Source organism: Pinus tabuliformis, chromosome 2_1 (genome assembly GCF_031772625.1).
Source record: "Pinus tabuliformis cultivar Carrire ecotype Pingquan chromosome 2_1, CPIR1, whole genome shotgun sequence".
Lineage (NCBI taxonomy): Eukaryota > Viridiplantae > Streptophyta > Pinopsida > Pinales > Pinaceae > Pinus > Pinus tabuliformis.
The window spans coordinates 983061469-983072930 of record NC_142299.1 but is presented as its reverse complement, the minus strand read 5'-3'; the positions used below and the strand labels follow the sequence as shown (position 1 = coordinate 983072930).

Sequence of the window (11462 nt, the reverse complement as noted above, 5' to 3'; positions counted from 1 at the left end):
TTAGAAAGAAATGAAAAAAATATTAGCCTAGTAAATAAATGTTACATGGATTTATGTGTTTAGAAAGAAATGAAAAAAATATTAGAAACATGGACAGGTGAAATGTTACAATAAATGGGTGCTTAACATGTTAAACAAGCACTTAAAACTCTCAATGGAATTTTAAACTAGCAAGGATGCCCTTAAATTATGAATAAGAATGATAAAATAAGAGTTATGAATAAGAAAGATAAAATAAGAGGCTTAGTGGATGAATAAGAAAACTAAGGAAATTATGAATAAGAATGATAAAACTCTCGATGGAATTTTAAACTAGCAAGGATGCCCTTAAATTATGAATAAGAATGATAAAATAAGAATTATGAATAACAATGATAAAATAAGAGGTTACAATAAGAGGCTTAGTGGATGAATAAGAAAAGTAAGGTTGGGTAACGCAATTTAGATGAAGGCACTTAGTAAGGTTGGTTAAGGCTTAGTGGATGAATTATTCCAACTCACGATATTCTAACAATATTAATTTTGATTATAAATTATATAATTAAAAAAATATTTTTAATTTTTTTATTATATAATATCACCTCTCCCGATTAGCCGTTTCTTGTTAATTTTGGGGAAACCTCTAGCTGTTCTGGATACCTGTTCCCAAGTTCCGAATGTTCCCACGTTCCAGAAACTCATGCAACATAGACATAAAGTTTATTATGATGAACAATACCTTCTTTTTTATTCTTAACCACTTGAAAAGATCTAGATAAATATAATTTTGCTTAATCTATAAATGAAATTACAACTTTTTGCTCGGGGAAAAAGATCTAGGAAGATCATTCATGAATACACACTTGGATATGTATATACAAAATATAATTTAGCTTAATCTATAAATGAAATTACAGCTTTTTCCTCCTTAAAAAAAATATCATTTAAAATTATATATTTCTAAATTCTCAAATAAGACCGATTACAGCCATAATAAACAGATGCTATGGTAATTAAATAATTACATATTATCGCTTAACCATATTGCAATGTGCTTTGTGTCACATTTTTCTTTTTCTATATTTTTACATTAAGATGCACATTAACTTGTTTTTCTCTCACAACAAATATGATCATTTTCCAAATTTCTTAGGTTTGCGGATATACCAGTGTAGCAAAAAAGTATTCCATCATGGTTTCACAGAGAATTAACCTATAGAAATTGATGCATGTAATCATACAACAGCAACATGCCAGCATATTTTGATGTGAACATTTAGCCATTAACTTCAAGGAGAGACAAAGAAGTACAGACCAGGATTTATGCTTACCAGCGTCTTCAAGGACAATATTTGAACAATTTGAACCCGGCAACTGTGCAAGTACTTATTTTACAACTTTAGTTCCAGGTTTTCTCTTGCAGGCACATATACATTGGTTCCTAGAATAACCTCCTAAGGCCAGTTTCACTCTCGAGTCTCAACAGCCAATTCTAAGGATTTCCAAACAAATGACAACGTGCATGTAACAATTGCTTGCATTGAAATTGCAACAGGCAAGTTCACACAGGAAGTCACCTTCTGCTACAGATTTAATGAGAAGAGCACGAGAGTTGCTTTATCTTGCTGCAATAGACTTCAGAAAGCATTCAATGAACATAGCTATGGTCCATTTGCCATTTTTCCTTATTTTTGCCGAAGAACTATTCATTTACAGGTGAACTTTGGAACTTTTTGTGGGCAATAACCCTTTCTCCGGAAGAGAGAGATATCAGCTTTTCGAATTACATCAACTCTTCAAAACTTGTAATTCTTTTTCAAAAAAGTCACCAGCTCTTGCTGTAGCACAAAACAAAATCGGTTATGGTTTAGAGAAACATTTCAAAGAGCTCTTAACCAGAAGATTCTAAGGCTCAAGATGCTATCCAAGTGGTGCGGCGTTGGAGTCCTCAATACAATTGGGCAAAAATAAATCTAATGATTTGCATGCAGTTTCGTAGTGAAACATCCCGCTGTAGATAGAAAGAATTCAAGCAATGCAGTAAGTTCTAATTTCATACTTTTAGAAGCCCATAACACTTACCAAAAAAGGTCTACTCAACCTGCAACTAATCAAGAAGATAATAGTTCGATGCTTTTCTTTTGAAACAATAATTTACAGAAAAAATAATACATCAGTTTGACAATAATACATTAGTTTGAAACATTAGAATTCTACGCGAGGACATCATTTTTGTGAAAACAGATTTCAAACAAAGCAGGGATTATTTGGAAACTCCCAAGATCTAGATGTTATAAGTACGTCTTAATAACTCTGGTTCTTTAAGCATGGAGAAATTTGCACCTTGGTTTCTTTTTTATTGCTTTTCGTGCTTAATAGATCCTGAGTTAAGATGAATCTACACTGGTGTAGAAACAACACAAACATCACTATTGATATAGAGTCAAGGAAATCATTCAAGATAGGGCAAGGCTTACCATCAAACATAATAGAATGCAGCCTGTTGCTCCAGGAAATATGGAGTACCACCATTGCAGGTGTTGAAAGTTTGATCCATCAATGAAAAGTATAGGCAACCCAGCAGCTGCAAATAATGCTCTGAAATTTAGATATTTTATAAAGATATCGAATCAATTTTGTGTCAGAAGCCCAACATCAAATTGAAAATGCAACAACAAATTGAAACGAATTTGATTGAAAAAGAAACAACAGGCTTAAGTGAAATTGATTCCAAGTAATGTGATATTGTATAAGATGCAATTTCCAGGAATGGTATAAATGAATGGAAACATACCAGGAGGATGGAAAGAACTCGAATATATCATGAATGCCACAGATGCAGCTAGGGCAAGACTGCGGGCAACCCAACCTGGGCCAAAAACAGCTAATGCAATCACTCCAAGTACTGCACAGCTGATATGGGCAACGAACATATTGTATTTCTGCATATGAAGTTCAAAATCGAAGTTGTCAATTTTACAAAAGGCTCAAAAAGAGGCCCGATTGCCTATTTCTCGTATTAGATGGTTTACTATAGTACTGGTTTTACATGAGCAATTCAGTATGATTCCATTAGTTTTAAAGCTGCTGTTTAAGTCTGAGTTTAACCAGATCACTCTTGGAATTCTAATTTCTACTTTTTTTTGAGATATTACTCAAAAAAAAATCATAAATGTTTAAAGCCTACCTGTGCTGCTGGCGAGGTTGGAGCAGTAAACAACACAGCACAAACAGCACCAAAGGGAGCAATTGTCAATTTCAGACCTTTGGGTGCAATCATAATATCTATGAGTTCCATGATTGCCATTGCTACAAATGCCCCTGCACATATCAATGGAATAAGCTGAACCAATCTACCAGATTTCAGGCTCCAAGAGAAAAGCACAGCTTTGACAATACTGATTGACATGGACAATGAGCATTCCTTGAGTCAAGAAAGACCTACTAGTGAAATCCCTCATAATTTCTAGATCTACCAGATATCATCTCTTTGAGTTTCAACATGACCTCCTATTCAGCAAAAGTTTAAGGAAATTTACCAATGCAAGATATCAAATTAACGCATCTTATGAAATAATTACTACTTTTTCTTAGAGTATAGAAGGTGTGTGCTTCGTACTGAATCTGGAAAACATTCCTTTCAGCGACAAGGAATGCAGGGTGTGCAAGTCTTTTTTATCAGATTTTGCCTCTATTCTATCAAGTGCAAAGCAAACATCTCAATTTGAATTATTGTATGTAAATCAGCTCTAATCTGTTTTAATCAAATTTGCCTCATCCATGAGTCGATACTAAATTTGGTTCTAAAAATGAATGTGAGTTCTCTCCAGTTTGTAGTGATCCTAACCTAATATAATAATTAATGTCAATGAGTGCATCATCCAAAAAGATAGGGCTACATGAGCAACAGTAAACTAGCAGAAATTTAGAACATGATAAATCATTTAACACAATGTCATAATTCTTATGGTTAGTATTGTTGAAAATCTAGCAAGAAGGGTCTTCTAGCTTGTGCCTTAACCAGTGAAGACCTCAATTAGTCCTCATGAGTTAGACTTCAGTTAGGATGAGTTATTTCCAGTTTACTAGAACAATCAAGTTAGCATGCATAGAGTTGGGGCTTCAATTAAGTGGAGTCTTCATCAATTTGACTACAGAACGAGATGGCAGTTAGCAGTTCAGTTAGAGCGAGTTAGTCTTCAGTCTTGATTGAAGGAAGAGCGAGTTAGATCTCCAATGTTGATTAGAGAGAGCACGAGTTAACAACTCCAGTGATGATTGGAAGGAGAGCGAGTAACACTCTTAGTTAACTCGCTATCAGAGCTCGAGTTGTAAATTAAGCTGGGCCTCCTTGCATGGATCGAAGTTCACCTATAAAGATAGGACGAAGGCACAAGTAAATCACATTGTTTTGTGCACAAAGGTTTGTGACAAGACAGAGTTCATGAGATTGTGAGAGAGAGCCTTGATTGTGGAGCGTAGGAATTGTGTCCTAAAGAATAGGAGGCACAAGTGCGCTAGAATTTAGGAGAATTGGTTGTGCGCAGGTTGTGTGGCGCTGGGGTCCTAAAAAATATGAGCTCAAGTGCGCTAAGTAGTAGGGCCAAAAGTGCGCTAGGAAATAGGAGATCAGTGCAAGGAATAAGGAGGCCAAATGCGCGAGGAAGGAGGAGCATAATTGAAGCAAGACAACATGGTTTGCAGAGCAAGCCAAGGAGGCAGTAGAGGATCAATTGTGTGCAGGAACCGAGATCAAGTATTGAACAAGGAAGGCCAAGATCAATTGTATCGGCTGATTTTTTGAGAAGCAGAATGCTTTCTCAAGAGAGACAAATTGATTGTATTAGATTCAATTGCTCCAAGACAATCAATAAAATAGCCACATCAAGCAAGCGAGTTTTCCCTGTTGGGTTTCTTGAGAAAAGTGTGTGAACTTGTGTGATGTGATTTTATCTCTGTGTTTTTATTCCGCTACATATGAATTGTTAAGAAACTCTATATCTTGGTGAAAGTTAACTAGTTTCGATTGTCAGTTATTCATCTAAGTAGTTGTAGAGTTTCATGGAAATTTAACATGGTATCAAAGAAGATATTAGTATAAAGACCAGCGCCAAGTTGACTTGTTAGTAACGAGTGTAGATCAGCCAGGAAGGCTAGTGCTAGAGTGTGAAGAGCAAAGCAGAGTAGTTCTTTGGATAACAGTATGGCATTCCTAGGACTAAGGTTAAATCACAATTTAGAGGGAGCCTCGAATTTCTGTGCATGGACGGAGCGGATATCAGTGGTGTTGGAAGATAATGGGGTGCTAGAGTTTGTGAAGAAACAAATAGTGCCACCTACAAATGCCCAACAGTTGGCCCAACATAACAAGAATGACACCAAGGCGAGGAGGATCATTCTTGAGGGGATCAGAGACCATATTGTCCCTCATCTCCATGAGAAGAAGACAACATATTAGATATTTAAAGCCATCTTAGATGTCTATCCGAGTTCCAGTGATGCCAAAAATATTTCTCTCAAGGAGAAGCTAAGAAGTATTCAAATGAGCAAAGGAAAGCCCATCATCACATATCTTTCAAAGTTCACTCCGGTTAGGGATGAGCTAGGTGGTGTGGCCGAGAAAGTAGCAGAAAAAGACCTTGCGAGTCTTGCGCTTTTGGGACTCCATAAGCCTTGTTATAGTTTCCATGATGCAATAAGTGGCAGAGAGAATATTCCCAGTTGGGAAAGGTTATGGAGTGACTGTGTTCAAGAAGAAACCTAAAGAGAAACGAGAGCTAGAAGAGAAGCTCCAGCAAAGGACATGGAGAACTTTGCACTGGCAAGCAAAGGAAGAGCCAAGGGCAAGAAGGGCCAAGGAGAGGTTGAGTCCAGTCAAAAGGAGAGAAGAAGGAAAAGGATCTAAGCAAGATCAAGTGCTTCCATTGCGATGAGTTTGGGCGCTATGCCACTAAGTGCCCTAATTGGAAGGAGTCCAGTAAGGATCATGTGGCTGCATCAGCAGAGGTCGATGCATTTTTTTCCCAGTTCGAGAAAGATTTTTCATTGATAGCTTGCATGGCAAGCTTAGCAGACAACAGTGTTTGGTATATTGATTCAGGAGCATCCTCCCACAAGACCGAGAACAAGAAGTATTTCAACCACCTGAAAGAGAAGGACATGCAGTTTCAGATTGAACTAGGAGATAATGGCATGTATGCGGCTAGAGGAGTTGGTACTGTCAGTTTTCAAAGGGAGTTAGGTAATCCTCTCCATCTCAGAGTTGTCCTCTATGTTCCAGGCCTCAAGCAGAATCTTGTGTCAGTAGGTACCCTTGAGGGCAAGGGTTATAATGCCATCTTCAATAGAGGTAAGGATTACCTCCAATACTTAGCTTCTATATGTAAGAAGCGGATAGGTGTGAGGATGAAGAATCTCTACAAGTTCCAAGTAGAGGCAAACGCAACCTTGAGAAGCAAGGAAGGAAGTGCAAAATGTAGAGAAGTGATGGTTGAGAAGAGCAGAGCTCTGAGAGTGTCCTTAGATAAAGGGCAGGTTAGAGTGCCTCGGAAGAAGATACTCAAGATGGAACCTCAACAAGTGTCTCAGTTTGAGTCTTCGCTAGTAGACAATTGGGCCGACCAGCAGGATGATGAGGAGCAAAGCCCAGGGCGAGTGGAGGCAGCCACTTAGTCAGTGACTCCTAGTACAGGGAGAGTTCGATCCAAGTGGGCAAAAGAGTTGTTTAGGGAGAATCAGAAGAGAGTTGGACCTCCCAATACCACCTTCAACCAGAGTAAGAAGCCACATTGATACACGGGGTACATGGCACTTATGACTAAGGTGATAGACTCGTAGAGCATGGTTGGAAAGAATAGGTCTTCAAATAAAATTCCGCAAGAGAAAGCAGGGAAGTCTTCTAGTTCAGATGGAGCAGCTGCAGTAGCTGGGAATGTGGTAGTGCCGAAGACAAATCTAGGTGGACGAGTTTCTTCTAGAAGTACCTTCCTCGCTAAGAGGGAGTGTTGAAAATGTAGTCAGCAAGGTCTTATGAATTGTGCCTTAGCTAGTGAAGACCTCGAATTGTCCTCATGAGTTAGACTTCAATTAGGATGAGTTATTTCCAGTTTACTCGAATAATCATCAAGTTAGCATGCGTAGAGTTGGAGCTTAAACTAAATGGAGTCTTCATCAGTTTGACTATAGAACAAGGTGGCAGTTAGCAATTTAGTTAGAGCGAGTTACTCTTCAGTCTTTATTGAAGGAAGAGCGAGTTACATCTCCAATGTTGATTGGAGAGAGAACGAGTTAACAACTCCAGTGATGATTGGAAGGAAAGCGAGTAACACTCTCAGTTAACTCGTTATCAGAGCTTGAGTTTTAAATTAAGTTGGGCCTCCTTGCATGGATCAAAGTTCACCTATAAAGATAGAATGAGGGCGCAATTAAATCACATTGTTTTGTGCACAAAGGTTTGTGACAACACAGAGTTCATGAGATTGTGAGAGAGAGCCTTGATTGTGGAGCGTAGGGATTGTGTCCTAAAGAATCTGAGGCACAAGTGATGTAGAATTTATGAGAATTGGTTGTGCGTGGGTTGTGTGGAGCTGGGGTCCTAAAAAATATGAGCTCAAGTGTGCTAAGTAATAGGGCCAAAAGTGCGCTAGGAAATAGGAGATCAGTGCAAGGAATAAGGAGGCCAAGTGCACAAGGAAGGAGGAGCAGAAATGAAGCAAGACAGCAGAGTTTGCAGAGCAAGTCAAGGAGGCAGCAGAGGATCAATAGTGTGCAGAAACTGAGATCAAGTAGTGATCAAGGAAGACCAAGATCAATTGTATCAGCTGATATTTGTGTGAGAAGCAAAACGCTTTCTCAAGAGAGACAGATTGCTTTCAATTGCTCCAAGACAATTAATAAAATAGCCACATCAAGCAAGCAGGTTTTCCTTGTTGGGTTTCCTAAGAAAAGTGTGTCAATTTGTGCAATGTGTTTTCGTCTGTGTTTTTATTCCGCTGCATAAGAATTGATAAGAAACTATATCTTGGAAAAAGTTAACCAGTTTCAGTTTTCAGTTATTCATCTAAGTAGTTGCAGATTTTCATGGAAATTTAGCAAATATTTGGAATTTTTTCCTATCATCTCCTGAAGTGTAACACCCTTGTAATTTGGGATCAGTGCTCCTCCAAAATAATATTTTATTTATACTTTCCATACAGGCAAAATTATTTGCTATACATGATATTATGGGCTTATGTTATCAGCCATATACTTGATACTTTGAGAATCAGATAGCTGGATGACTACATAGTAAGTAGAACATGGAAGTTTTCATCTAGTGAACGTGATTTTAGAATCTAAAGCAAACAGTAATTATTCAACTCGCCAGAACAAAGTAGCCCCAATCATGAATTGCCCTTCTCCTTATCATGTTTATGAAGCTCAACCCTTTTGTAACTTCCTCCAACAACATGGTTACATCACCATTTGCTTTCACAGAAGGTTTGACAGAGAGTTTGCACTTTCATCACTGAAAATGGGTTTCTTGATCAGGCTATCTACCTCCTGCTTAATTGCCAGTCCTCTGAAGAAATAATTCTAACATTTGGACCCTTTTGAAAAGGGTGAATTGAAACGTTCCCCATGTCACCAGAGTTGCTACAGATAAAATTATAAATGTTAAAACTTTAAACATCAGAAATTCTAAAAAGGCTTGTAGGGAACTGCCAAGCAAAAGAGAGAAACCCTGGGCTTTGCTAAAAGTTTAAAAAATAAATATAAGGCAAGAGGCTGCAAATTTGTAGAAGCAAGAAAGTTCTTTGTCACAGTTAGGCTGGCATTTGAGACATTGGTTTGATATGGAATCAACAAGATAGTTATGGAAACACAGAGAAAGAGAAACTTGGAGCAAAATTAAACAAAATTGCTGGGAAAATGTTTTGTTAACAACAGTTATCAATAGTAAATTGCAAAAATGAAACATCAAAAAGAGACCATAGTTAAGCATTTATCAGTTAAGCTGCAATATCAGATTCCAAAGTTAAAACTATCAAATGAATCCAACCGTTAAAACTATAAAATGAATCCAACCACTGGAATTGGACTTCTCAATAAAACCAATTCAATTGAACGAGGGCAACAGCAAGGGGATACATACCCAGATGACCAATGGAGTGCCATCGATGGAGATCTGAGAATTTCTACTTTAAATGCAATCTATAGATGAATTTGACAAATAAAAATAAAGGATTAAAAATACCTGCTGCTGGCCAAACGATATCGCTAGAACGAGGACTTGCCGCTCCTCTAAGATTGTCCCACCACTCTGAGCCAGAAGTACCCCTGTTCACATTGGCCACCGATTCTGCTATTATCACACCGTCTCTCCTGGGCCTTCTCTTCCTCTTGGGATATGCATGCAGAAGATATCTGAAAAGCTTGGAATCGGAGATGCCGATGCTCTTGCCATTTTGGAAACCGAATTGGGAATTATGAAGACCCACCTTGCAAATTACAGAAAACACATTGGGAATCCTGTTGTTCTCTGTTGGGTTGGCTCTGGACGGGATGAGGTAGGGTATCCTGTAACTGACCCCTGGTGCCTCGATTGCCATTAGGCTGTAAAATTAGTCTACGCGGAACACGTCTGATTGATTACTACCCGATTGATTTAGGGAGGAAATTATGGATATAAATGTGCATTATCTGACCCCATCCGAATTCATGTATACGGCGGAATTCATTTTCTCGAGAGTCTGACAAGCTAGGATCATGACCTTTTGACCCCTCGGAAGCACTTTCAGCCACCTGTCTCTCTATATTTGGCCTTCAACGCCTCCCAACGGCTATTCCCTGTTGTTCCTTTGAAGCATAAGTTTGAATTCAGCCCGCAATTGTAATGATATTGCAGAATATCCCCTTTTCTATATGAATTTCTCATGTAACAATATTTACTGAAGCAAACATTACTGAGTGGAAGATACTTAGCATGGACCCATTGTCTGAGCCATCAGAAAGATTCTCTGCTGTCATGTCTGGCCATGAAGTGCCCTTATCACTTTGAGAGCTATTTAAAGAAAGTATGAGGATTGGATGGATAGATGGGTTTTAATGACTTCCACGAGACCTCCGACCACCAATTAACACTTAATTATATTTAGATTTTTCCATGGTGATTCTGCTGTTATGGATCTGGATCTCGAGTATGAAATTTGTTATTTTGTGAAGTCTTGCCTTTTCAAATAGCTCACTGCGACTGTTTGTGATTAAGACTATTATCAAATTGATGACGACTATTATCAAATTGATGACGAATACCTTCATACCCTACACATCTTTTGACAAAATGTCATTTTGTTTTTACCACTTTTTTGCTTCAAAAAATGCAATTTCATTCCAATCTTCTTCACTCCAAAAAAAAATGCAACTTCATTCCAATCTTCTTCAGAAATCACCCATCTACCATTTTCACATCTTATATGATGGAAGGCAATCCTCAGCTGCCAATTAAAATTTTAGTTTTTCCCTTGATTGAAAAACTCAAATACTTTTTATCATAATGCTCTTCCATAGGGTTAAATTCTTTGACATAATATGCTTTTTCTTTCTTTTCATGCAGATTTAGATTTTGCTCAATCACTTTTATTTTGGGTCATCCACATCTTTTTCGGACGATTTAGAGCTTTTTTGACAACTAATTTGGGCCATCAGTTTTTTTTCCACATCTTTTTCCGAGGATTTAGAGCTTTTTTGACAACTAATTTGGGCCATCAGTTTTTTTATTTGAAGTCCGTTATAAAAATTAAATATAATAAGAAGGTTCATTGGGTTATGAGATGGATTATAATTTTTTTAATTTAATGTATCTTAAGATGTAAACTTTTACCTTGTTGAAGGTGGAGGAGCAATATAACCAATCAAATTATATATCTCTAATTGATCTAGTCATTCCAAGTATTATTAGTCTTTTTGCCAATACACTACTCTAGTAATAGTAGTTTAACATTGACAAATAAAACTTATAATATTTTACTTTGAAAAACAAATATTTATTTTAAAATATTATTAAAAAAATTAATTTTCAAACATTTGATTGAACTATAACTTGAAAGTATTATTGCAACTTTTGAATAAAATAATGCTATGTGGATAATATTTACCATGGATAAGTTGCCCTACAAAGTAGCTTCATCATCAACCCCTCCCCATGAGGGTTGAACTTGTGACCTAGCGATCACTAAACCCCACACATACCAACTAATCCATACCTTATGGGTTATATTTACTTTATGTTACTTTACACTAAAAAAAATTTGTAAAGGAACGTTTTCATAATATAAAAAAACCTAAATTATAAATAAAAAGTAAATTTATATTAAATAAAATTTTACAAATTCCTATTATATTATATTGGGTAGATTTAGAAAAAATTCAAAGCCAATTTTAAAAGAATAATAATAAAATCATATTTCTTGAATTTATATCTCAAATTTATAATTTTTTTGAAT

At 36.9% G+C, this 11462-nt stretch overlaps 1 protein-coding gene across 2 annotated transcripts; it reads right to left on the bottom strand.

Annotated features, from left to right (window-relative positions):
• Positions 1-1277: 1277 nt before the first annotated feature.
• Positions 1278-9961, bottom strand: LOC149203926 (uncharacterized). Of its 2 annotated transcripts, none has more exons than XM_089403616.1 (5): positions 9215-9961; positions 3167-3300; positions 2774-2921; positions 2457-2577; positions 1278-1817 (listed from the first exon to the last, which is right to left on the bottom strand). In XM_089403616.1, exons 1-4 carry the CDS (start codon positions 9567-9569, stop codon positions 2459-2461), a joined length of 756 nt encoding a protein of 251 aa, XP_089259742.1. In that variant the 5' UTR covers positions 9570-9961; the 3' UTR covers positions 1278-1817; positions 2457-2458. The 2 variants fall into 2 exon arrangements, with proteins under 2 accessions (XP_089259742.1, XP_089259741.1); XM_089403615.1 differs by having other exon boundaries at positions 2457-2563; positions 9215-9952.
• Positions 9962-11462: the final 1501 nt, after the last annotated feature.

Coding starts and splice junctions, on each gene's coding strand:
- LOC149203926 (XM_089403615.1), bottom strand. CDS start 9,569: ATGGCAATCGAGGCACCAGGGGTCAGTTACAGGATACCCTACCTCATC. Junction 2,922..3,166: donor CAACCTCGCCAGCAGCACAG/GTAGGCTTTAAA, acceptor CTTCATATGCAG/AAATACAATATGTTCGTTGC. Junction 1,818..2,456: donor GCATTCTATTATGTTTGATG/GTAAGCCTTGCC, acceptor TTTGTGCTACAG/CAAGAGCTGGTGACTTTTTT.